This window comes from Triticum urartu, chromosome 4A (assembly GCF_056163025.1).
Source record: "Triticum urartu cultivar PI428250 chromosome 4A, HENAU_Tu73, whole genome shotgun sequence".
Classification (NCBI taxonomy): domain Eukaryota; kingdom Viridiplantae; phylum Streptophyta; class Magnoliopsida; order Poales; family Poaceae; genus Triticum; species Triticum urartu.
The window spans coordinates 63,987,622-64,014,609 of record NC_141876.1 but is presented as its reverse complement, the minus strand read 5'-3'; the positions used below and the strand labels follow the sequence as shown (position 1 = coordinate 64,014,609).

Below are 26,988 nucleotides of genomic sequence, written 5' to 3'. Positions count from 1 at the left end.
CCGGTTCCTATGACACCTACACCAATTAGTGAGGAAGCTAATGATGATGATCATGAAACTTCAGATCAAGTTATTACCGAACCTCGTAGGTCAAGCAGAGTAAGATCCACACTATAGTAGTACAGTAATCCTGTTTTGGAGGTCATGTTGCTAGACCATGATGAACCTACGAACTATGAGGAAGCGATGATGAGCCCAGATTTCGCAAAATGGCTTGAGGCCATGAAATCTGAGATGGGATCCATGTATGAGAACAAAGTGTGGACTTTGGTTGACTTGCCCAATGATCAGCAATCCATCGAGAATAAATGGATCTTCAAGAAGAAGACAGACGATGATGGTAATGTTACTGTCTACAAAGCTCGACTTGTTGCGAAAGGTTTTCGACAAGTTCAAGGAGTTGACTACGATGAGACCTTCTCACCCGTAGCGATGCTTAAGTCTGTCCGAATCATGTTAGCTATTGCCACATTTTATGATTATGAAATTTGGCAAATGGATGTAAAGACTGCATTCCTGAATGGATTTCTGGAAGAAGAGTTGTATATGATGCAACCTGAAGGTTTTATCGATCCAAAAGGTGCTAACAAAGTGTGCAAGCTCCAGCGATCCATTTATGGACTGGTGCAAGCCTCTCAGAGTTGGAATAAACGTTTTGATAGTGTGATCAAAGCATATGGTTTTATACAAACTTTTGGAGAAGCCTGTATTTACAAGAAAGTGAGTGGGAGCTCTGTAGCATTTCTAATATTATATGTAGATGACATATTGTTGATTGGAAATGATATAGAATTTCTTGATAGCATAAAAGGATACTTGAATAAGAGTTTTTCAATGAAAGACCTCGGTGAAGCTGCTTACATATTGGGCATCAAGATCTATAGAGATAGATCATGGCGCTTAATTGGACTTTCACAAAGCACATACCTTGACAAAGTTTTGAAGAAGTTCAAAATGGATCAAGCAAAGAAAGGGTTCTTGCCTGTATTACAAGGTGTGAAGTTGAGTAAGACTCAATGCCCGACCACTGCAGAAGATAGAGAGAAAATGAAAGATGTTCCCTATGCTTCAGCCATAGGCTCTATCATGTATGGAATGCTGTGTACCAGACCTAATGTGTGCCTTGAAATTAGTTTAGCAGGGAGGTACCAAAGTAATCCAGGAGTGGATCACTCGACAGCGGTCAAGAACATCCTGAAGTACCTGAAAATGACTAAGGATATGTTTCTCGTTTATGGAGGTGACAAAGAGCTCATCGTAAATGGTTACATTGATGCAAGCTTTGAAACTGATCCAGACGATTCTAAATCGCAAACCGGATACGTGTTTATATTGAACGGTGGAGCTGTCAGTTGGAGCAGTTCTAAACAGAGCATCGTGGCGGGATCTACATGTGAAGCGGAGTACATTGCTGCTTCGGAAGCAGCAAATGAAGGAGTCTGGATGAAGGAGTTCATATCCGATCTAGGTGTCATACCTAGTGCATCGGGTCCAATGAAAATCTTTTGTGACAATACTGGTGCAATTGCCTTGGCAAAGGAATCCAGATTTCACAAGAGAACCAAGCACATCAACAGACGCTTCAACTCCATCCGGGATCAAGTCCAGGTGGGAGACACAGAGATTTGCAAGATACATACGGATCTGAATGTTGCAGACCCATTGACTAAGCCTCTTCCACGAGCAAAACATGATCAACACCAAGGCTCCATGGGTGTTAGAATCATTATTGTATAATCTAGATTATTGACTCTAGTGCAAGTGGGAGACTGAAGGAAATATGCCCTAGAGGCAATAATAAAGTTATTATTTATTTCCTTATATCATGATAAATGTTTATTATTCATGCTAGAATTGTATTAACCGGAAACATAATACATGTGTCAATACATAGAGAAACAAAGTGTCACTAGTATGCCTCTACTTGACTAGCTCATTGATCAAAGATGGTTATGTTTCCTAGCCATAGACATGAGTTGTCATTTGATTAACGGGATCACATCATTAGGAGAATGATGTGATTGACTTGACCCATTCCGTTAGCTTAGCACTTGATCGTTTAGTATGTTGCTATTGCTTTCTTCATGACTTATACATGTTCCTATGACTATGAGATTATGCAACTCCCGTTTACCGGAGGAACACTTTGTGTGCTACCAAACGTCACAACGTAACTGGGTGATTATAAAGGTGCTCTACAGGTGTCTTCGAAGGTACTTGTTGAGTTGGCGTATTTCGAGATTAGGATTTGTCACTCTGATTGTCGGAGAGGTATCTCTGGGCCCACTCGGTAATGCACATCACTCTAAGCCTTGCAAGGATTGTAACTAATGAGTTAGTTGCGGGATGATGTATTACGGAACGAGTAAAGAGACTTGCCAGTAACGAGATTGAACTAGGTATTGAGATACCGACGATCGAATCTCGGGCAAGTAACATACAGATGACAAAGGGAACAACGTATGTTGTTATGCGGTTTGACCGATAAAGATCTTCGTAGAATATGTAAGAGCCAATATGAGCATCCAGGTTCCGCTATTGGTTATTGACCGGAGACGTGTCTCGGTCATGTCTACATAGTTCTCGAACTCGTAGGGTCCGCACGCTTAAAATTCGGTGACGATCAGTATTATGAGTTTTTGTGTTTTGATGTATCGAAGGTAGTTCGTAGTCTCGGATATGATCATGGACATCACAAGGAGTCTCAAAATGGCCAAGACGTAAAGATCGATATATTGGACGACTTTATTCGGACACCGGAAGTGTTCCGAGTGATATCGGATAAAAACCGGAGTACCGGGGGGTTAGCTGACCCCCCCCCCCGGGGGAGTTAATTGGGCCTCATGGGCCTTAGTGGGAGAAGAGGAGGGGCGGCCAGGGCAGCCGCGCGCCCCCTCCCCCTCTAGTCCGAATTGGACAAGGAGGGGGGTGGCGCCCCCCTTTTTCCTTCTCCTCCTCTCTCCCTTCCTTCCCTCTCCTACTCCAACAAGGAAAAGGAGGAGTCCTACTCCCGGTGGGAGTAGGACTCCCTTCCTGGCGCGCCCTCCTCCTGGCCGGCCGCCTCCCCCTTGATCCTTTATATACGGGGGCAGGGGGACACCCTAGGACACACAAGTTGATTAGTTGATCTATTCCAGCCATGTGTCGTGCCCCCTCCACCATATTTCACCTCGGTTATATCGTAGCGATGCTTAGGCGAAGCCCTGCGTCGGTAGCAACATCATCGCCGTCATCACGCACGTGCTGACGAAACTCTCCTGTGAAGCTTTGCTGGATCGGAGCTCGCGGGATGTTATCAAGTTGAACGTGTGCAGAACTCGAAGGTGTCGTGCGTTCGGTACTTGGATCGGTCGGATCATGAAGATGTATGACTACATCAACCGTGTTGTGCTAACGCTTCCGCATTCGGTCTACGAGGGAACGTGGACACACTCACCCCTCTCGTTGCTATGCATCACCATGATCCTGTGTGTGCATAGGAATTTTTTTGAAATTACTACGTTCCCCAACAGTGTAGCCGTGATGGTCTCTTTTTGGCAGAGTCCGGGAAGTGAACACGGTTTTGGGTTATGTTTAAACGTAAGTAGTTTCAAGATCACTTCTTGATCACTTCTAGCTTCGCGACCATTGCGTAGCTTCTCATCTTACTCTTTTTTGCGTATGTTAGCCACCATATTTGCTTAGCGCTTGCTGCAGCTTCACCTCATTACCTTATCCTACCCATAAGCTTACATAGTCTTGATCTCGTGGGTGTGAGATTGTTGAGTCCTCGTGACTCACGGATACTTCCAAACAGTTACAGGTGCCGATGATACCAGTGCAGGTGATGCTACCGAACTCAAGTGGGAGTTCGACGAGGACCTTGGCCGTTACTATGTTTCATTTCCTGATGATCAGTAGTGGAGCCCAGTTGGGACGATCGGGGATCTAGCATTTGGGGTTGTCTTCTTTTATTTTGGTTTCGTAGTCGGACGTTGATTATACTCTGGATGGTGTATGTTTAACTTGTTATTTGTGTGAAGTGGCGATTGTAAGCCAACTCTTTATCCCTTTCTTATTCAGTGCATGGGATTGTGTGAAGATTACCCCTCTTGCGACAAAACCACAATGCGGTTATGCCTCTAAATCGTACCTCGACACGTGGGAGATATAGCCGCATCGTGGGCGTTACAATTAATGTGATAAAAAATACTGATGATTGGTTCCATTTTTTAGACAGGGAGGAGTGCCTTGGAAACAAAAGGAGCAACTACTAAAATAATACAAAAGGAGCCATGCATTATTTGATACAACTATCAAAAATAGGGAAAAACAAAAATAAAACATGTAATTTCTACTAATGTGCAAGAGAAAAAAATATGGAAAAAAAGAACATACATCAACTTCTTTACAACATCTGTGAATGTCAAGCGATGGACAAAACGCAAACCGATGTAGCCCTCATCAATGGCAATAAGCGTAGCAAGCCTATCCGCCTCCTCTTCAACCAAGTTGGCATCCCTGCTGTAGATGATGCCTGGATGAGCTTGATCCACATTATACGCATTCATCCCCTCTGCATCCACCAATGCACCACTCCCTTCCTCTCGTTCATCAAGATCAGCATCATAAGTGACATCCAAAGCATCAGGCCCATGCTCTTCTTCAACCTCTTCTGGTTCAGCTCCACCTTGAACAGAAAAACCACTACCAAGATTGCACACATATGTCTTGGCAATGCGTCCAGACATGATGAAAACAACAAACTGTCCATGACCCAGATTGAAGTCCTTCATGAACTTCCTCAAGTCATTGCCGCCGATACGTGTGGTGTCGTACCCACTGTAGACATCCACAACATATCGGCGACCGTGCGCTCTGAACCTCGGGCGACCACCGGCGAAATGCTGCGGAAACTTGGTAACAACGGAGCATGGGAGTATCGGAAAAAAGAAAAGAAAAAGATATGAACTTGTCAAAGAATGTTGAACAGCACAAAAAAGGACTAAAAATAAATGTGCGAGTAAAACTTTGCCGGAAAGGTTTTGTCCACGTCCCTGAAATACATGCCAAAGCTTGTGCTACTCGGCATCTCACAATGTGCAAAGCAAACTTTGCACACCATCCTAGATCGAGGGGAAAAAAGACAAAACAAAAATAAATATAAGATGGAAAAAAGAAATTTGACAAAAATAAATAAGTGAAACATGCTAACTCAAGTTGGAAGGAGACATACACTAGTGCTCTGCAAGCGCATGCTCGCCCGTGATCCATGTGAACGTGAACGAAACCTGCTCGAGTTAATGTAACCGGTTAGCAGCTGCTGCAGCTGTAAATGCAATCTGCATAGAGTGGTTGTTGACGTTTGTGGACGTTTCCACTCAATGAACGAGTCCGGCGAGGACAGCAAGGCGGAGCCACTGTTCCCATGCAGCTTTTTGTCCCGACGCACACCGGCACCACGAGGCCGATCAGACCGCCGACGCGCGCGCCATCACTGAGGCACAGCGCAAGTTGATCCAGCGAACGTCGCCGGTCAGCGGCTTGAGCTGTCCGGTGGAAATCGGGGTCCATCGCAACGTGCGCCGCCCACTAAACGCGGCTTGCCCGCCCATACGTTGCCTTCGTCGTCCTTGTCCGGGACGGCCTATAAATCACCCGTAACCCAGCCGGAGCAAACAACACACGACACGAGTACGGCCATCGATCTATCTCCTCTATCTAGCTAGTGCGAAAAGAAGATGGCGACTAGTAAGCTCGCAGCGTTCGTCGTCTTGGCCGCGTTCCTCGCCGGGCCCGCGGCGTGCGAGGGCGCCAGCATTTGCTTCAACGGCTGGCTGAGGACCCCGCGGTTCTGTCCTCGCGGCTCCAGGCTGAACCGCCGGCAGCGGGGGGCGTCTCCCTCTGGGTTGGGACTCGGCTACGGCTACTACAACAACAGGAGGTCGCCGTCGTACTGCCCCAGAGCGGAAGGGATCGTGAGGGGTGCCGTGAGCGAGGCCGTCGCCGCGAACCCTGGCATTGGCGCGGGGCTCATCCGTCTCTTCTTCCACGACTGCTTCGTTCGGGTACACTAGACACGGCTCGTCGATTCTATTAACTTACTTCCTCCGTTTTAAAATAGATGACCCAACTTTATACTAAGTTACTATAAAGTTGGGTTATCTATTTTGGAACGGAGGGAATATATACTAACTGCATTGTCGTTTAAGAAGATCAACAAGTTCATTATTAATCCCTTCATGTGATGTCAGGGGTGCGATGCTTCCGTCCTCCTCACCATGACCAACTCCAAGAACAACGACACAGAGAGGGAAGGTCCTCCAAACAAGAACAGCCTGCGAGGGTTCGAGGTGATCGACACGGCCAAGAGGGCAATCGAGGCCGCCTGCCCCGGCAGAGTCTCATGCGCCGACATCGTCGCCTTCGCCGCCCGCGACGCGTCCTACTTCCTCAGCAACCGCAGGATCAACATCCGGATGCCAGGCGGTCGCTACGACGGGCGCGAGTCGTTCGCCAACGAGACCGACCAGCTGCCCGGGCCCTTCTCCAACGTCACGGAGCTCCAGGCGAGTTTCGCGGCCAAGGGACTCACCTCCGACGAGATGGTCACGCTCTCCGGCGCGCACACCATCGGCCGCGCCCGCTGCATGTTCTTCTCCAGCCGCTTCTCTGAGATGGACCCGGCATTTGCCGCCAAGCTCAGGGCCCAGTGCAACGGCAACGACAACGCCAACGTGAACCAAGACGATGTGACCCCCGATGTCCTGGACAAGCAGTACTACCGAAACGTGATCGACAGGAAAGTGTTGTTCACCTCGGACGCCGTGCTCAACTCGACGGAAACGATGAGGCAGGTGAGAGAAAACGCAAACAGGGCAGGGGCGTGGGAGAGGAAGTTCGAGAGAGCCATGGAGAATATGGGGAAAATCGGGGTCAAGACCAAAGCCGACCAGGGCGCAGAGATCAGGAGGGTATGCTCGAGAGTCAACAACTAGCGTTGGCTAGTAGTAATGCGTGGTGGTTGGCTGGCTCCATGGGAGGATCGCCGGATCGATGGAGGAGATGTAACTTCGTCTAGCGAGTGTCATTGTTTTGGTTTTCTCATACTAAAACTCTGTGTGTGTGTGTGTGTGTGTGTGTGTGTGTGTGTGTGTGTGTGTGTGTGTGTGTGTGTTAAACTCTTAATAAAGATATCATTGTATCGTTTGGTCTTAACAAATGATTGAACCAGTAAATGTTGCAGTTTATTTTCTACAATGCCACAAAAATCGATCCATTTGTTCGTCAAAGGAAAAACTCTCCAATTTTTTCTGAGAGAAATAGGCTTTATTCATTCCCCAATGGTTTGTTGGGTACAAGTAATTTCAGGTACAGAATGTAGCCACAAATGACGACCTACAGCCAGGGTCGAAGAAGCCTTAGCTAACTGATGAGCCTCAGAATTATGCCGCCTGTTTTCATGCTCGAAATCGATCCCTGAAAAAGTGGCCCCGCGACGTTTAATCTCGGGAAGCATGGCTGCGTACCTGCATGGAGCGTCAGTATTGATATACAGTATGTCGCCGCCTCACAACAGTTAGAAAGCCGCGTGGATTGTCGGCACATTCAAGTCGAGAGCTAACGAGATAGCCTCTCATCACAGGCATGTGCTTCCAGTCCCTCAAAGACGACCGACGGACGATGGTGCTCCCTGGAAATTTCCAAGCCTATCTCTACAGTCTGCACACCGCAGCGGCAGCACCTCGACGTACGTCCCCTGGATAGACCTCCGTCGGCGTTTGTCTCTGAACACCGCAGCGGCTGCACTTGTTGGAGGAATCCATCGGCCATGAGGCAAATTCTCTTCAGTTACATGCAGGCTCCTCCTTTCTGAAGAATTACGTGCAGTTACCATCTCCAATCTTCCAAACGTTTGTTTCTAATAACCAAACCTCTATTTATGATGAAGCTGATAGTTTTTTCTTTTCTTTTTAGGGGTAGCTGACAGTACTTAGACACCGGTCCTATAGCAATGTGCCATTAGGCGAGCCTTGTTGTGAACCATTTGTCCATCCTCATACTGCTTATTGCGGAATGCCCATTTTATTTCAATAGCAATGGCTTCACTGCAGGCTCCTCCTTGGCGGAGTGAGGAGGTGGGCTGACCCACGTACACGCATTCGCTTCCTTTTCGGTCAGTGGATACTGCTTGGTATTTTTTTTTCTTTTCTTAATTTTCAGTTTTTGGTTTCGGATTTTTTCCTTTTTTTTCAGATTTATTTTTTCTTAAAGGACTTTTATAACTATCGAACGTTTGGATTTTAGCAATAGGCAAGAATCGAATCTTACTTCACTCTAATTATATACATGCATGCATTAGAATGACTAATTTTTTTACATGCATTCCTTCCTTTAATTACATGCATATATGCATTAAAGGACAAAAAGCTGATATCATTCTAGATTCTTTTTTTTCAAACTTTAAAATGTTTTATAGCTCAAACCGTCGCTTCGATTGAAAACCCGTCTTTACAAAAAAAATCATCTCGACGAGATGTTCAAAACTAGATCTCATGTTGATATGTTCTGATGATTTTTTTTCGGACCAAAAATTACCACATCTGGGCTAGGTAAGTTATCACGTCTATCATACATAAGTTACCGTGTCATTTACACACAAGTTTTTGGGGTATGTTTTCAACAAACTTTTATCCCAGGATCAAAAAGTGATTGTGATGTTTGCAGTGAGTTATCAGCTTTGTTGTGTATATTACCATGTTACACAAAAGTAATCGGGGTACGTTTTTCAACGATTTTCATTCCCTCGATTAAACAATTACCGTGATATTTTTATAGGAGTTATCAGCTCTCATGTGCGTGCATTATCATGTTGTTTACACATGAGTTATTGGAAGGTGTTTTTTAAGAACATTTTTCCCTGGTCAAAAAGTTACCACGTCTAGATTAAGTAAGTTATCAGCTCTGTTGTATGTATATTACCATGTTATTTACGCACAAGTTATCAAGGTATGTTTTCAACAAACTTTTACCCCAGGGTCAAAAGTTACAGTAGTGTTTGTACTGAGTTATCAACTTTACTGTGTGTATAATATCATGTTATTTGCACACAAAGTATCGGGAATATGTTTTTAACAAATCCCCCCCTCCCCCGGTTCACCTAACTATCAGGTATACAGTGCTTCTATTACCATGATATTCACGCAAACGTTATCGAGGTTATATTTTTCAACAATTTTTCCTTGGGGTCCAAGTTATCATGTATATGATGCGTTATTACCATGATGTTTATACAGAAGTTATTGGGGTATATTTTTGACAACGTTTTCCCTTCAGGTCAAAGTTATCATGGTGTTTGTGTCTAAGTTATCAGGGTTGCCATGCAGAAATTACCGTGTTGTTTACACATAAATTACCGGGGAGATGTTTCAATAATTTTTTCACCCACGGTCGAAGTTACAATGACATTTACAAGTAAGTTATCGGGTCACGGTACATCAATTACCATGCCATTTGCACAGAAGTTACCGGGGTATGTTTCAACCCAAAAAGTCCCTCATGTAAAGTTGTCATGATATTTACAATGAGGATACATGGATAAGGTATACAAACCGTTGGTATATGAGAGACTACAAGACAACTTGAGAAATCCAAAAAAACACAAGAAGAAAAAAAAATGCTTTTTTGGCTCATATGAAAGTGAAATAAAGTTTAACTATCATATTTCTACTTATTGGACAACAATCAAGGCAGGGTGAGTTGGTTAGTACACTGTTGCTACATTGTAGGATAGTGGGTTCGAGTCACACTTTAGACAATTACGTTTTCAATCCCGATCTGGACGTGGGCTGAGCTGGCGTACGGGGTTGTGCGATCGAAACCTTGTTATTCACACAGAATAAATTAGAGGTATATTGTACTCCCTCTGGTCCTTTTTACTCCGCATATTAGGTTTATCTGAAGTCAATCTCATCCAACTTTGACCAAGTTTATATAAAAAATTATTCACATTTACATAACAACACCAATATCATTAAATCCATCTCGGAATATATTTTCATATTATATTTATTAGATATTATAGATGCTAATAATTTCTAATATAAATTTGGTCAAACTTAGCTAAGTTTGACTTTCGGCAAATCCAATGTGCAAAGTAAAAATGACTGGAGGGAGTATCAATTTTTTTCATGTTAAAAAAGGTTACCACGGTGTTGGCGTGTAATTTATTGGATCTTATATTTTAATAGCAAAGAAACGTTGATGATCTCCCAGAATTCCCATGATGCCTGTACGTGAGTTATGAGATATGCGTTGCGTAAGTTACCAGCAAATTTATACAGAAGTTACCGCGGTATGTTTCAACTACTCCCCCCCCCCCCCCCCCCCCCCCCGCGCGCGCATCAAAGTTACCATGGTAACGATACGTAAGTTATCATGTCAGCGTCTATAAATTACCATGATTATTGCACATATTGGAATAGCAAACTGACAGGTGACACGCATGCTGGCGAAAGATGTGCGGGGGCGTTTGACAACATGATTCAAAAACAAACGGCGCAGCGTGCGTTCGATTTCGTTTAAAAAATAAAATGATGCACCAAATGAGATTTTCGATGGTTAAATAGTATGATGCCATTTTCAAAGTGTAGGAAATTAATAGAGAGGTGTTGGCTATTAGGATGAGGTTATGGGATGTGATGTACGAATCAGGTTAGGGGATCGATTTGTTCCAAAAAAATAGGGAGAAAAACTAGCGATCAAGCCGCATCGGGTCGTGCAAAAAAAAAAGAGGAAACTACCCGACAAGATCGTGCGAAGAAAATTGGGACGGGAAAATCGGGATCGATAGCACGAGCGTGAGCGAGCAGAGAAAAAAGAACGAGCGAACGCAGCGCTCGGGATACGGATCGGGCAATGGCCGAAGCGTTCGGATCTAATCACAAGATCTTAAACGTTTGGAAATTACAAATTTCCTTTCAAACACCTATTTCTCACGGCTAGCCACATGAAAAAATGACACTATAATGGTGCCCGCGATCTCCACTAGTCTGTTCGTTCCTCGCGGGTATGGTTCCTGCCATGAACTATGGGTCCCTATTATCTTGGTCGAAAAACTAAACATGTTGTGCCTTGTCATTTGTAGTATTGCGCATCTTTTGCACTTGCTCCGTAAAACAATGATCTTGTATAGTACCCATAGCCCAGTCCTAATTTGTGTCATCTGTTGTAGTGATTGCAAAGGGAGAAATGTGTTGCACTTATGTAATCAGGGCACGCCCATATCTATTATATGCACAATGTATTAGTACTATTGTAATTTATCAAGTTCTTGTTCTTTTCATAGATTGATTGCTGAACATTTCATGGCCGCCTTGAGCATGCAACAATGATTTTGAATGCCTCTTAGTCACAAATCACGTCACACACCACACATCTATTGTTTTTGGTAGTTTTAAAATAACCATTCCAAATGTTCTTTTTTCGTTCTCAAAATTTCAGCAAAGAGGAAAGGTAAGCTAATTCTTTTTGTAAGCTATGGAAAGAAAAACATGAAGTTGACGAGTTATATGAAGATGGAAGGAAGCCAAGGGAATACACTGTGTTCAGCAGTGACCTTGGAGAGTGCATGTTGCCCCCACGTAGACTTTCCTGAAAAGTTGCTATTCAATGTTTTTTTTGTTAGAGAAAAGATCGTAGTGGGCACAACTACAGATGCAGCGATGCAATGTTTTGTACAGTTTAACCATGACAATTCTTTTCATGCAGATATGCGATGAACTAAATTATGTATCTTCTTCGCCCTTGAATTGGGTAATTACCGTGGTTTCATCTTTTGCCTCAGAGATGCGCAAGGAGTTGAATAATGCTGTTTTTTTTATCATAATCAGTCCACCGAAAATGAATAAGAAAGTAGATATGAAGGACTATTTTATTAGTACTTTGATGCCATTTGATTGTAGCACTAAACTAGGTTTTGTTGGTTCTTAAGTGAAAAGATAGTTCATGGTGGAACAAGGTGCTCCAGATTTATTAGGAAATGAGAAAGTTGCATTTTTGGTAATCATATTATTTTGTTCTCCGTAGCAATGCATGTGCATTTAAATATATACAATCTATGTATGTCTATTTCAAGTAATACATGTATTGCACATGTTTTACACTGTAGCAATAGGAGGGTAAAGAGCTCTTGGTTGATTTATTTTTTAAAGCATGACCTAAATATATCACATATGCACACATGACTATTGTTCTCCCGTTGCACGGGAAATTACCGAGTATATATAGAAAAAGTTGAGGGATCAAATATAACCTACAGACGGGTTTGGCACGATCTCAAGACGAGGGAAACATACCCCTCATGACCCCCTCGCGACGCCTTCCCAGGGCGCCGTGGGGGGGAGATCCCTAGCGCCGCCAGCAACAAGTCCACATCGCAGCCCTCCTTGCCGTTGTTGACGCCGTCGTAGGCCGCGGTGGCGGCAGGCCCTGCGTCGAAGGGCCGAGGTGATGGACGCGGTGACGATCCCCGTGGAGCGGCTAGGGCGGGGCCATTGGGGAGCACACACACAGTGGCCAGGGCGGCGTATCTTGCCCCCATGGCCGGTGGGAACCCGTGGGTTCTCCGGCGACGGCGGGCGCGGCGGCGACCATGGATCTGGATCCAACCGAGATCGGTCGTCGCTTCTACACGTGAACGGCCGGCGGCGCGGCGAGGGGTTGTCAAGGGATGGTGGTTCCCTATCGGCGTTCTGATGGATCCGGGCAGTTGCTGGTTCAGAGTGACACGAATGCCGGTGAAAACCATGTTGACCTCAGTCATGGAAGACGATGACGACATCTTGAACGTCGTATCCTTGTCAAAGGCATTGTCGGTTGTATTCGTAGCCACATTGTTCTGACTGCTCTAGGGAAAACCCTAGATCTAGGACTCTCGGACCAAACAATGACGGGGCTTTTGGGGTCGTCCTACCTTTTGGGGGCATCGTCATGGAGCAGGTGCTGACCAGAGGGGACAAAAGGAGGACTGGTGTTGCATCTACAGTAGCGACGATGGCAGGTCTCAGCGGCGTGGTGCAGCAGAACCTTGGCGACGGACACGCGCAGGTGGTGGTAATGTTTGGCGTCGACGGCAGTATGACATGACAAGGTGAATTTGTCGATCGTTCCTAAAGGTGGAAGAGCGGAAGATGGCGGCGGCCGATTCTATAGCGTGTGCATGCAACGCGTGGTGGTTTGCTAGATTGGTTGGTGCTCACAGCATCAGATTAGATGATGTGTGTTGATGCGAAGTCGGGGCACATCATCAAGTTTGTACGAGTAGTGAGTAGCGACTATGGTTGCGTGGAAGGTGGCTTCAGATTGATCGATGTACTTGTTTTGTCGAGTTACGTTGAATAATATAATAAAATGGCTTCATGTATCGCTTGATGCAGAAGTCGGGGGTTATCCTCCTTTTCAAAAGAAAAAAAGTATTAACTGGGGACAACTTAAGAAGACAGAAACATACATTTTTTTCCAAAACACATTATGTACATCAACCAAGCCATAAATCCAAAACCGAAATACGTAAATGAAGTCATACTTCGAAACCAGACACTGCATAGGTTTACTTCAATGATAGGAAGATTTCATGGTAAAACTCTTTACTCGCATGCGACATAAGCCCTTTCGCTGGTTCAAAAGCAGATGCACTATGCTGCAAGTAAAGGATTGACCACATGGCCAACAAACAACACCACACCAGTCAAATCTTCTCGGATCACGAACAGGAATGGGTGATCTGCGACAAAATCCATCTCCATTGGCGGGTCTAATGGCAGTGACATTAGCATAACCACTGCAGCCGTTGCGGCTGCAGCCTCTGTTCCTTCTTCATTCACTTCAACAAAGGACTTGTGGAAAACTGAGGAGATGTACAAATTCTGCTCCGCTGCTGAATCCACCATCTCCGAAAGATCGGCTTCACAGCTAAATGGGAGATGCAGTCCCAAACCTTTGAGCAAACTGGAAGCTTCGAATCCAAACGAAATCTTGAACTTGGGAAGCTTGAAATTTCTGACTAGGACCTTCTCAGTTGGGGTATGCTTCTCTAGGAACTCTGGTTCCGAGCTCACCTTTCCGGCCAAGTTCCAAAGACCGTCATTTGCTTCTGGGAGAAGTATGTACATGGAAAATTGCCTCATGTCCCCGCCTTGCCGGTAAGGAAGCTTGAGTACTTTCAAGTTGTCGTGAGACGAAAGATACTGCTCGTTTGTGCTAGACATGAATGATGCTTGTACTGAGCTCCCGTCAAGAAGGTGGAACTCGCCGTCTTTGGTCTTGGATGCATCAAACTCCTCTGTCCATGCTCCTTTGAAATAAAGGGCATTGCCAAGAACAAGTCTAGTGGTGCTGTCGACAGATCCATCCGGTAGGATCTCTTTGATGAGACCTGATGTGAGTTTCTCTACCCATGTGTTCACTTGACACGCAACTTCAGCAGCCTGGACCAAGACAAGACCAAACGCGTCGTTAAATAGTTTGTGCACTTCTCAAAATCATAAATGTTGTACATAATTTAGTTGTAGTTTCACCAAAATAAAAACAGGATTAGCAACATTTTCATAAAGCATCTCTGCTGTAAAATAGAATCACATAAAAAAACGGTAGTACTGTACAACTGATGCCGAACAGAACGACTAATTAACAGCATCGGACACATGCACATCATCACCTTAGTTTGGAAGTCGACGGAGTGGGTGTCGGCCTTGTACTTCCCAACGGCGACCTCCTTGAAGGACGACCTGAGCGGCGTCGACGTGTCGACGAAGACGCCGTTAGCGAACGCGACGCGCGGACCGCCCTCGACCGATGCGTCGGCGAGCACCAGCTGCACCACCTGCTGGGCGAGCGCGTGGAGGCTCTCCGCCTCGCCGGGCCCTTCGGCACCGAGTGTAGCGGCCAGCTGATCGCGGGTGGCACCGCCCGCGCCGGCGGCGACGAGGCTGAGCGCGACGTGGAGAGAGAGCGGGGAGAAGGCTGCGTTGCCGGCGGCACCGTCGGCGTTGGAGGGCGAGGAGATGGCGGAGGCGAGGCGGAGTGCAAAGCGCGTCTGGTGGGCGACGGAGAGGCGGATGTCGGCGGCTGCCATTGCAGGGGCCAGGGGGGGCGCTGTGACGATGGTTTTCTTTGGTTGGTTAGACTGCTGCGAGTGAGAGCGGTCGGTGAATTTAGGGGCGAAGGCGTACTGGTGTTTGATTGATGTCTGAACGGCAATGGAACGAACGGCGGGAAGCCGCGTGTGCGTGGTCAGGTTGGGGTGGGGGCACACGCTGCCTCCGGCCTCCAGCGAGAAGCTGCCGTGCGCTCGGCGTGAGTGAGGATAGCCTTTTAAAATGTAGGAAGACTGTGGAGCTAGAGATGAACGTCACGCGATTTCTACGTGGTCAGAACGCAGAAGCTACAAGAAGGGGGGCACTTGTGCGATCCCCTTCAGAGGAGAGAAACGGCCTTAACCAAGCTAGGATGACACAGCCAGCGTATTCTTCTATCAAATTTCACAAAGAATCGGGGCTATACATACGCAATTCTGTCGCTGAACAATTGTCAAGTGCATTTCAGAGCCCTGACCGAGGGGATAAAGCCTCGTCGTCGCTCTCCACCCACAAATTCTATGGGTATCAAGAACCTCTTGCCAGACACACCCTCGACACTTATTATCGTTGTACCCCTTGCTGGTGAAATCCGAGACTTCGTCCTATGTATTTGTGCTGCTGCATACCTGCCAAGTCAAGGCTAGACAGGACCAGAGCAACTTATCGATCAGCAAAATCACCCAGAGGCAGAGTAGACTCTTTTTTTTCTTTGCGAAAAGGACCCTGGCATTAAAAGAAACACCAGACAGTACAAAGCACCTCAACAAAAATGAAAATTACCATGAAATCTTTGAGATGCCCTTCGTCTTCAACCTCCAGACCATGTCGACCTGACGTAGTTGGATGAGGACGGAAAGTCGCCGAACGGGTCAAGAAGACCACATCCGTCCCGAAGATGAAGGAGGAAGAACCGTCGATAAAGCTCATTGACGATCCAGAGATACCCACAGCCAGAAGAAGTCTTCAAGAACCACACCACTCCCACGAGCTTCTCGACGTCACCGTCGAGATGGTGCTGAAGTCGGGGAGACTTTATTGGACAAGACGCCGCCACCACCACCTGAGCGCCGTCCCACCAAACCTTAACCCTAAAACCAGAAAATGAAGCCCTCCCGTCGACAGGAGCTGAGATCCACTCCGTCTCCATGGCCCGAAGGTCACAGAAGCGTGGCAGGTCAGCGGCGCCGCCAACGGGAGGCGAGTGAACCCTAATCGCTTGTGCGTGTCTCTTGGTCAATATGAGCTTTCGTGAGGCAGAGTAGACACTGATCATGAATTTCACCTCTCCTCTAATTTGTTTCTGTTGGTTCCTTAGGGTGTGTTTGATTCGGGAACAAAGTGTCATGGAATGTCATGGTTCCGTTCCATTGGAATGGAATGGTTTCATCTCTGTGTTTGGTATAATAATAGAGTGGAATGGAATGGTTCCGTCTCAGTGTTTGGTTGATGGAATGGAATGGAATGGAATGAAAATTGTTCAAAATTGATAGTATGTTTAGTAACATTTCATTTAAATTCCAAAATAACATTTTATTTGTAATTTGCTTCACAACATTCCAGATATACGACATAGTAGTCTATATATACGCAATCATATTCGTATATTTACTGACATTACTGACAAAATGTAAAAGGAAAGAACAAGCATGTACACATTGACATCAAAATTTGTCACGAATGTCAACAAATATAGGCAAGAACAATTGCAAAAGGTTGCCGCCTGAGCACTGGAAGGTGGCCACCGTCGCTCGCATATATGGCTGCTGCCTGAGCACTGGATGGAAGCGCCCCTCTTCCCGGCCTTGGTCACACACTCGCCGGTGCAATCCACATCAGCCGCCATGCACATGCTCTCCAATTGTCGTTCGAGCGCTGGACGCCACCGCTTTTCTTCCCGGCGTGAGCCCCGCACCCGCCGTCCCCGCTGCCGGCCGTCTTCCTGGCCTTGGCCCCGCACCCGCCGCCTCCGCTGTAACCCTTCTTCCCTGCGTCAGCCGCGCACCCGTCGCCCCACTGCTGCCGCCTAAGAACTGCACACTCGCGCTCGTCGCCCGCCTACCCCGTGCACCCGCCGCCCGCCGCCCGCCAGCCGATTCAGGAGGAGACGAGGGAAAGGAGTGGCCGGCGACGCGGATCCAGGAGAGGAGCGTCCGGCGGCGCAGATCCAAGGAGGGACCGGCTGACGGTACGGATCGAGGGAGGGAGCAGATCGAGAGTGCCTCAAGCACGCGAGAGAGAGGGCTTCGTGCGAGAGAGGAGGCACGAGCGACGGTTCCGCGTGGTCCGCTCGATTTGGAGAGACCGCTTGGTTCTGGATCTGAGCGGAATATTCGGTGGATGGGAACGAGTGGGTTTCGTTCCAATTACAAACCAAACACTAGAACATGAGTCAGGGACCGTCCCGTTACATTTCAGTTGGTTTCTGAAACCAAACACATCTTTAGAGGATGTTTTTTTAATGGAATCATGCATTCCATTACGCAGTAGGCATAGCCAAACCATTGGCCAGAATCATCAACACATCATCAGGTGCACACGCAGGCCACAAGCGACTGGGTTCATGCCTATAGCCCAGTGGCGTAGCTGTAGAGTGGCCAGGGTGGTCCATGGACCACCCTGGAATTCAGCCCATTAGTATACTACTTAGTCTGTAAAAAAAGAAAAAAGAAAAGCAAGCCCAACTCAGCCCATGTACACGTGAAGGATTGGCTCGTTAGTCTCTGCGTCTGTGCGCTGATTGATCAACACGAGAAGACGTTCCTGATTTCCGCCGCCTCTTTCAGTTCGGGAACCCTAGCAGCGAGCGGCCATTGCCATCAGCCATCGCCTAGCAGCCCCCAGCGGGCATCCGCCGGCCTACATGGCACTCGTCGACGGCGACGGACTGGCGGCCGAGCGAAGGACACTTGCCGGCGGCGGCAAACAGGCAGCCGGCGAAGCACGCACAATCTAGTTTGGTTGAGAACCAGTTGTTCACTTTTCCATCCTACTACTCCGATCTAAAGTAAGATTTTTGTTCTCTGTTAATTCATAAATTCAAAGTATAAATTTCTTGCTACGAGGATTTGAACAAGTTAAGCTGAGACCCGGGAGTGCAAGATTTAGTTTTATTTTTTACAATTAATAATTGATAAATACTAGAGTAGAACTTTCATGGTCTTAAGAAGGCGTTATCCCGACAAATAAGACGTGTTATCTTTTTTAATGCAAATTTAAGACATAACCATGAATTTTATATTATTTGAAAGACCTAGTTGATATATTCTATACGCATATGTTGGTTTGTTGAATTTGTGGTACAATTATTTTTCTTGGCAATTGGACCACCCTGGCATAAAATCCTAGCTACGCCACTGCTATAGCCCATTACAACCCAAAGCTGCAAGAGCATGGGCTACTTTATTACAAGTACATCATGTACATGGTGCACAGTGGAAGCTAGCATCACCAAAATTTACACGAATTTAGGGGATTTTTTTAATGAGATGCCAAGTTCGTCAAAAGGTCCACTTCTTTTGTCCAGATGTTTAAAAGGTACACCTATACTATGCAATAATAAGGAATCTAAAGCCATTATGCTATTCAAGGCCCAACTTGGCCCATCAGACCCACTCTATATATGAATGAACACTAGATTACACGGGCGCAAGAAACTCCAACCTGTTTCTATTTTGTTTTTTTCTCACTTTTTTCTTTTCATTTTTTGCTTTCTGTTTTTTCTTTTATTTATACTTTAGACTATTATATATATATATATATAGTGTTACTATTCATCACCCAGGGGCAGAATAAGTTATTCTTCACCCGAGGTAATCTTACGATCATTTCATAATTAAATTATGTTTGGAATTCAAATAGTTACATTCCTATTGATTCACTACGTAAAAATTGACATAAGAAAATAAAAATATAGGTCATAAGACAAGAAAATTTGCAGTTTATGTGTATTTTAGACTATGTTTTTATGTTTGTAATTTTACATAACATAAAATATTTTTTACAGCGATTATATATTTTCTTACGGTCTTTTTTTGCGTCGGAAATAAGACAAAACTTACGAAACGTAAAATTACGATGCATTGATGGTAAAATAGAGAGGGGTGAAGAATAATTATTTCTCACCCAGGGTGATGAATAGCGCGACCCTATATATATATATATATATATATATATATATATATTACGAAAAGTACTCTTAGGAAACATTTCAATTTTTTTGACAGGTATTTCAAAAATGTTGAAGAAGTATTTGAAAAAATGTTGAACAAGTATTTGAAAATAAATGTTAAACATGTATAAAAAAATGTTGAAAAATTATTCAATTTTTTTGAATACTATTTGAAAAAAGGAGAAGGAAAAAAAGAAAATCAAAAAATTGGAGAATAAAAAAATCCGAAAGAACAAAGAAAACAAAAAAACCAAAAAATGGAAAAATAAACCCGAAAAAAAATGCAAAAAGAGATGAAAAATGGAGAATAAAAAATAAAAGGAATAAAAGAAAACAATGAAAAAATCCGGCTCAAATGGCCTCAAGTAGGGCCCGCACCTTCCATTTACCAAGGTTGCGGCTTGGACGGAATGGATAGCAGCGCGCGTGAACTCCCCTTAGACCAGGGATCGATTCCTGACCTTTAGCGAGACATCCCGCAGCGATCGCTTAATGTGATAAATAATCGCTGCGAGATTACATTATTATAAGTAGTTTCTAAAAGAAAACTCTAGATTGCACTGTTCAGTCTTGGAAACATTTATTCCTCGTCGTATCTTGCTATATTGGCATATTGAATTTCCCGCCATTCACGTACGCGTTGGTGCCAACTGCAGCATGCATGCAAAAAGCCGGTGCATATGCCCACCGCCACCGTCGCACGGAAAAAAATTATATGAAACCAGGTCTCACGGTTAGCAGGTGAGACCTGTCCTAATGAATGACACGTGGCATTCACAAATCACAAAGCATCTATCCATCCCTCACTTATGGATCTCGCGTACAAAAACATAGTACACGCATGTGCGCTAACCCCGGTCAGTCCGCTGATTCCAGCTATGCACGAATCCATTATCCATGTGGCCGGAGGCAACCTCCCGTTACAAAGCAAGCATTAGCAAGCAACGTTCTGCAGCGAGCAAATTCTGCACGCACAGCACAGGCCGGCACGCATGCATGTCTCTGCCGTGTTTGTTTGGCCACAGTTTAATCGAATTTTGCTTCACATGGAAAGAGCATATACAGCCTTCTTTAAGAGTACGCGTACGCCTAACTTTCCGTAACGGAAAAGAGGCGGACACCTTTGTTCTTGTTAGCATATGTGCCTGTCTGGTTCGATTTGTATGTTCGCCATTAATTCCACAGTCGATGTACGTACATATTTGTGGTGTATATGCGTACCTTATTCTACAGCTCTACCGATCGATCACGCGTACTGCACACCAACTCGATCGGTCGCACGGATATTTGTGGCGTAGTATCACCTACTGACCTAACGATTTCCGCGATGGATATACGACTAGCCTGACGACAGACTATACGAGTCGAATTCATATTGGGAGACCCGGTTTGAACAGCCACAGCTCATTGCCGTGTTTTTTCTTCTTCTTTTTTTATCAATTTCTGGCGAAACGTTGAGGTGACAATGCACGTGTCGCCAGCCAGTACCAGCTCGCTGCGGCGTTCAGGAGAAGTGTGAGCTGCTCTGCTCATCTGCTCTTTCCAGAAAGCCTTTCCTCTGCAGCCCCCAGATGGAGAAGCGTCGAGCCGGACACGGTCGCCATGTGAGTGCCCACCGCCTCCCAAGTGATATCCGGCCCGAGCTCTCCCTTCCACGCGGCAGCTCCGCGCACGCACGCACAACACAAGGCCGTCGACCACGAACCAGCACACGGCGACGTACTCCACTCGCTACCTTTAGCTTGTCACTCCCCAAGTGGCCGTCGATCACTCACGGCGGTGAGGTAGCTTGACAGCGTAGCTAGAACTACAGGTGAACTGAAAAAAGGTTGTTGGATCTATCTAGCGCTGCTGAGATTGGTCTGCGGAGGATTCTCATCTCAGAGAAGCGTAATTAAGCAGTCCATTTCAGAGTGATCGTGATCGAACGCGCAGCGCGACATTTGTTTAAAGCGGAGGCCAACGCACCAGATGCTTCCCTCTCTCACCCCGTGACATCACAGCGTGATCAACCATCCATTTGGCACACCACCCCGCTTCCATTACTACCGTAACTAGTTTATAATTGATCCGAGTTCCATTTTCCCAAGAATTCCATCTTTAAGACTAGTCATAATGGGAGTAACTTCACTAGTAACATCACACATTTCAATAAAAAATTGCTTATGTGGCAGCTAATTAATGAAGAGAGAGGGTTTGTGGTAACTTAGCTAGTTACTGTAACATCACACATTTCAAGGCATAATGAGTCTATAGCCTAATAAATGAACTCTTTCATGATACCATTCATATGTTACTACCCACTATAAAAATAATAACATAGGTTAATAACATCGGCAAGTTAGTACTTTATATTACTCCCCACTGTGAACAGTCTCTTCCTCTTCACTGACCGTGAAATCTTATCAAGTTGTCCTTTCCACGACTGGGCAGAGAACAAGTCCTCTCTCACTTACTCTTCTTCACTGACGTCTGACCGTGAATCTTATCAAGTTCTAGACCCCAAAACAGCCGAATCATCGTCATAATCAAAGTCATCTCCCCCTATTCTTTTCGCACCACTTGGAAGCCTCCTCGTCCCTGCTTTCTAGTTGACCAAATGCTCTTCCAACTAACTCTTCCTCCCTCCCATTGCTTAGTCCCAAAGAACCAACCACCACTTCCTCACTCGGTCTCTCTCTAACACACACACACACACACTGATGCATACACACACCAACAAACCACTGCATCACCACCAACGACTTCCCTACCACTACTCGCTCACCTCTCTCCCTCCCTTGTATAAAACCACCACCGGTTGCCCCGCCCTCTCCACCCACTCACCACTGCTCCATCACACACTTCCAGTAGCTAACTTAACTACTGCCCACCACTCTTCCTTCGTGCCAGAGAGAATCAGCAAGGCGCGTTCTTGCGTGTGTTGGATCGGCGTACGTGCGTGCATGGCGGTGGACGCGGTTCGCGACGCGGCGGCGATGGTGAGCGAGGAGGAGGAGGAGGGGCAGCTGCGGTGCGACGAGGGGTGGGGCAAGCGGAGGCGCCCGAGGCGCCAGCGCCAGCGTGCGCCCAGCGAGGAGGAGCACCTCGCGCTCAGCCTCCTCATGCTGGCGCGCGGCCACCGCGACCGGCACCTGCTCCCGTCGTCCTCGCCGGCGCAGGAGCACCGCTGCTCCGTGTGCGGCAAGGGGTTCCCGTCCTACCAGGCCCTGGGCGGGCACAAGGCGAGCCACCGCCCGAAGCCGGCCCCCGCCGGCGCGGACGAGCCCGCCGCGTCCTCGTCAACGACGTCCAGCGGCGCGGGCGCGGGCGGAGGTGGCAGGGTGCACGAGTGCTCCGTGTGCAAGAAGACGTTCCCGACCGGGCAGGCGCTGGGCGGGCACAAGCGGTGCCACTACGAGGGCCCCATGGGCGCCTCCGCGGTCGCGAGCCGAGGGTTCGACCTGAACCTGCCGGCGCTGCCGGACATCGTCACCGAGCGCGAGCGGTGCATGCCGGCGCCGGCCGACGAGGAGGAGGTGCTCAGCCCGCTGGCGTTCAAGAAGCCGAGGCTGATGATCCCGGCATAACCAAATCATCAAAGAAATTTTCGAACATCAACCAGTTGATGAGTGGATCGCGTGCCCCGTCCCGTCGGTGTGTATTCCTTTGGATTGCTTATGCTCGGCTGGTTGGTGATACGTACTACACACGTAGTACCTCCTGCTTGCCAGCCAGCCAGTGGAGCGTAGAGGTCGATCGAGCTGGCCATCGATTGGTGTAGTACATGTCACTCTATATTTTCCATATAGTACGCACTGCATCTCAGTAGATCGGTTCTTTCATTGATTAATTTGTTTGGTGTACGTAATAACACAATTCAACGAGATTGACATGGTATACAGAGAGTACAACTAATTCTTCCATGTACTACACCAGACTAGCTACTACCAGCAGTTGGGTAAAGACCGACTGACCAGCAATGAAATGTGCAGTTGCTTGCCGTGTCGGTCACTCTCGTCGTGTGTGCGCCGCTAGACGCTACTGGTAGCTTTGTCCGAACTTCCGAATTCAATCTTGGCCACCAAAACATTTCGATCAGGAAGTAGCACTAGTTGGCTGTCTCTCTCTAGAATCGATCATTGGCCGGCCGTCGGCGCGGTGAAGGATATGAGCGCAGCATGCGCGGACCGGCCGGGGCAAAGTGGCAGTTGAGCGACCAGCCACGCACCGGGCGGCAGGTGCAAGGGGAATGTCGATGGAAGATACGGAGACCTCAACTGTTTACATCGAAAATGATAGTACGAAGAAGTAGACAGCGGAAGGTGCCACCACAACGGTGCAGCATGGGACATTTTCTAGAGGGCGGCGACGATCGATTATTCGGTGAAAGTCGTGGCACATCATGGCCGGGATGAGCTTAAGTAAGGTGGATCGCATGCGGAGTCCAGGCCCTCCCGTATGCCCGGTTGCAGCTTTGCCATGTTCGAGGATTGACAATCAGGCTCAAGCTGCCCGGCCTTGTATTTTCAAACATGAGGAAGAATTTCCTAGATTCGAGGCTTTTTTTTTTGCAAGATGCATCAGTGATTGGCTCGATGTGCGGCGCAGGTGTGGCAACTACGGATCCGGTCATGTTTTGAACGCGGGATAGTAAATTGCAAGAATTGAATGTCAAATCTTGTACTCTCTTCGTTTTTATTCACTCTGCATGTTAAAGTTGACTAAAGTCATACTTCGTAAAGTTGGATCAAGTTTATAGCAAACAATATAAACATCTATATCATAACAAATCTATATAATGTGAAAGTACATTTAATAATAAATCTAATGGTGTTGATTTGTTATTGTATAGGTTAATATTTTTATTTATAAACTTTGTCAAAGTTTGCAAAGCTTGACTTTCCCAAATCCTATGTTTTACATGGTATCACCTTAGGTTACGATGTCTTCCGCTGCCTCCATAGCTGCCGCCGTTGCGCTGGCCCTTGCTCCTACGTCGCCGTTCCTCGCCTCGCGGCCCCTTGCGGCGGCCTATGGTGCCCTCCGCCGCCAGGGTCCCCGATTGGATCGGGTGTCCACGGCGATCCTGCTGCCTCGACGGAGATCGCGGCGCCCTATGGTGCTCCTCCTGCGTCGACCTACGGCGCCGGCCCTCCTTCGTACGGCGTCCCTGCGTCGACCCATGGTGGACCGCCGCCGCTGTCGTCCTGGCCGGTGCTGCCCTACGGCGCGCCGCCTCCTCAGCAACCCTACAGTGCGCCGCCGCCACCAACCTACGGTGCACCGCCGCCGAAAACCTACGGTGCGCTGCCGTGACCCTACTCGGCGCCGCCACCGCACTCCTACACGGCGCCGCCACCTCAACCCTACCCGGCGCCATCGCAGCCGCCCCATCGGGCCGCGGCCGTCTCGTCGTATGGGGCCCCGGTCGCGGCGTACTACGACGCCCTAATCGCTAGTTCCCCTGGCCTCTACCCACCATATTCGGTGCCTGCTGCTCATCCCGAGACGGCTCCGTCGATGGGCCTTTACGCACCGACGCACGCTCATGCTGATTAGGCGACGGTGTCGTCGCCGTTTTACTTCTCGCATCTGCTGCCCGTGAAGCTTGCTCCGGACAACTACTTGTCGTGGCGTGCTCAGGTGTTGCCTCTTCTGCGGAGCCGCTACTTGGAGGGCTATGTTGACGTATCCATCCCGTGCCCGCCTCCTCATCATCCGGCGTACCACACATGGGTGGCTCAGGATCAGGTCATCCTCTCCGCTATCCAGTCTTCGCTCACTCCAAGTGTTTCGTCGCTGGTCATCTTCGCCGCTACGTCCCGAGAGGCGTGGGCGGCGCTTCACACTAGCTTTGCCTCCCAGTCTCAGGCGCGTGCTCATTCTATACGCACCGAGCTGGGCGAGACCAAGCTTGGCGACCTCAGCATCACGGACTACTTCAACAAGATGACCGGCCTCGCCGACACGTTGGCCTCCGTTGGTCAGCCGCTTCAGGATGAGAACTTCATCAGCTTTGTGCTTAACGGGCTTGATGATGACTATGACAATATCATTGAAAACGTCCATGGTCGTGATGATCCGCTCCCGCCTCGCGAGCTCTATGCATGCCTTATCGGCCATGAACAGCGCATCAAGGCGCGTCGTGTCTCCCCAAGCTTCGTCTCCGCCAACGCCGCGGCTCACGGCAAATCTCAGAAGTCGTCACCACCAGGTGGCAAACCGGTGCCCTCACCTCAGCAGGACTCGGGGGCAATGCGCCGACCATCACTGGCGGGAGCCGCCCGCTCGCTTGCTGCCCCTGCTGCGGCGCTCAGCAGGCCTGTCAGCTATGTGGCATTGAGCGTCACATTACATCCCGCTGCCATTGATGCTTCAAGCAAGACTTTCTTGGTCTGGGCAACAATGGCAAAGGGAATGATAAGCAGGCTACCGTTGCTGTGACGAGTCATGAGCACGGGCGCACTCCGTCCTACTCCATTGATCCTACGTGGTATATGGACACAGGAGCTACAAACCACCTCACCGGCGAGATGGGCAAGCTCTCCACTCAGGAACCATACCGTGGTCATGATCGGGTACACACCGCCAATGGAGCAGGTATGCGCATCTCCCATGTTGGTTAGGCCTCACTTCTTGCACACAACTTTCGGAAACTACATCTTTCCAATGTTCTCCGAGTTCCCTCTGCTACATGTAGTTTGTTGTCTATTCCTCAACTTACTCGTGATAATAATGTCCTTGCTGACTTTCATCCTTTTCGTTTCTTTATCAAGGATCGGGACACGAGGGCCGTTCTGCTTAGTGGTCCTATTCGCCATGGCCTGTATACACTTGACACGCCGCCCACATATCCTATGTAGTTTTCTCCTCAGGCGTTCAGCGGTGTTCGTGTGTCTCCTACGCAGTGGCATGCGCGCCTTGGTCACCCTGCCGCTCCTATAGTTCGTCATGTGTTGCATCGCCATGAACTACCAGTTGTGTCCAATAAAACTGCTGAAACTATCTGTGATGCCTGTCAGCAGGGAAAGAGTCATCAACTTCTGTCGTGTTGTGAAACATCCTCTTGAGCTTGTGTTTTCTGATGTATGGGGTCATGCCCAAACGTCTGTCAGTGGCCACAATTATTATGTCATCTTCATTGATGCTTATAGTCGGTTTACTTGGCTACACCTTATTAAGAGAAAGTCTGATGTGTTTGATGTTTTCATTCAGTTTCAAGAACATGTTGAGCGTCTCCTTAAGCAAAAAATTATTCACGTTCAAACCGACTGGGGGGGGAGGTGAATATGACAACCTCAATTCGTTTTTTAACAAACTTGGGATTTCGCACCGTGTGTCTTGTCCTCATACACATCAGCAGAATGGAACCGCTGAATGTAAGGACCGTCATCTTGTAGAAACTGAGCTTACATTGCTAGCTCATGCCTCCGTTCCGTTTCGGTTCTGGAGTGATGCTTTTTCCACAGCCTGTTTTTTGATAAATAGGCTTCCCTCATGACTTCTGAAAATGCAAACCCCTCTTGAACTCTTGCTCAATGAAATTCCAGACTACACATTCCTCAAAGTGTATGGGTGTGCATGTTGGCCTCACCTCCGTCCGTACAACAAGCGTAAGCTAGAGTTTCGGTCTAAGGAGTGTGTTTTTCTTGGGTATAGTTCACTTCACAAAGGGTACAAATGCCTACATGTTCCCACAAATCACATCTACATATCTCGTGA

General features: G+C 47.4%; 3 protein-coding genes across 3 annotated transcripts; 2 read left to right on the top strand and 1 right to left on the bottom strand.

Moving 5' to 3' along the window:
• The first annotated feature begins 5,646 nt into the window (after positions 1 to 5,646).
• LOC125553541 (peroxidase 2) lies at positions 5,647 to 7,229 on the top strand. The gene is made up of 2 exons (XM_048717310.2): positions 5,647 to 6,047; positions 6,234 to 7,229. Exons 1-2 carry the CDS (start codon positions 5,721 to 5,723, stop codon positions 6,975 to 6,977), a joined length of 1,071 nt encoding a protein of 356 aa, XP_048573267.1. The 5' UTR covers positions 5,647 to 5,720; the 3' UTR covers positions 6,978 to 7,229.
• Positions 7,230 to 13,469: 6,240 nt separating this feature from the next.
• LOC125553542 (serpin-ZXA) lies at positions 13,470 to 15,308 on the bottom strand. The gene is made up of 2 exons (XM_048717311.2): positions 14,696 to 15,308; positions 13,470 to 14,465 (listed from the first exon to the last, which is right to left on the bottom strand). The coding sequence occupies exons 1-2, from the start codon at positions 15,110 to 15,112 to the stop codon at positions 13,674 to 13,676; spliced, it is 1,209 nt and encodes a 402-aa protein (XP_048573268.2). The 5' UTR covers positions 15,113 to 15,308; the 3' UTR covers positions 13,470 to 13,673.
• A 6,663-nt stretch (positions 15,309 to 21,971) lies between these two features.
• LOC125553543 (zinc finger protein 1-like) lies at positions 21,972 to 23,177 on the top strand. The gene has a single exon (XM_048717312.2). It carries the CDS (start codon positions 21,987 to 21,989, stop codon positions 22,851 to 22,853), a length of 867 nt encoding a protein of 288 aa, XP_048573269.2. The 5' UTR covers positions 21,972 to 21,986; the 3' UTR covers positions 22,854 to 23,177.
• The last annotated feature ends 3,811 nt before the right edge of the window (positions 23,178 to 26,988 follow it).

Excerpts from the sequence above, each read along its gene's own strand:
- LOC125553541 (XM_048717310.2), top strand. The coding sequence starts at position 5,721 with ATGGCGACTAGTAAGCTCGCAGCGTTCGTCGTCTTGGCCGCGTTCCTC. Across the intron at positions 6,048-6,233 it reads TCCACGACTGCTTCGTTCGG|GGGTGCGATGCTTCCGTCCT; the intron begins GTACACTAGACA and ends ATGTGATGTCAG.
- LOC125553542 (XM_048717311.2), bottom strand. The coding sequence starts at position 15,112 with ATGGCAGCCGCCGACATCCGCCTCTCCGTCGCCCACCAGACGCGCTTT. Across the intron at positions 14,466-14,695 it reads CCGTCGACTTCCAAACTAAG|GCTGCTGAAGTTGCGTGTCA; the intron begins GTGATGATGTGC and ends GTCTTGGTCCAG.
- LOC125553543 (XM_048717312.2), top strand. The coding sequence starts at position 21,987 with ATGCATACACACACCAACAAACCACTGCATCACCACCAACGACTTCCC.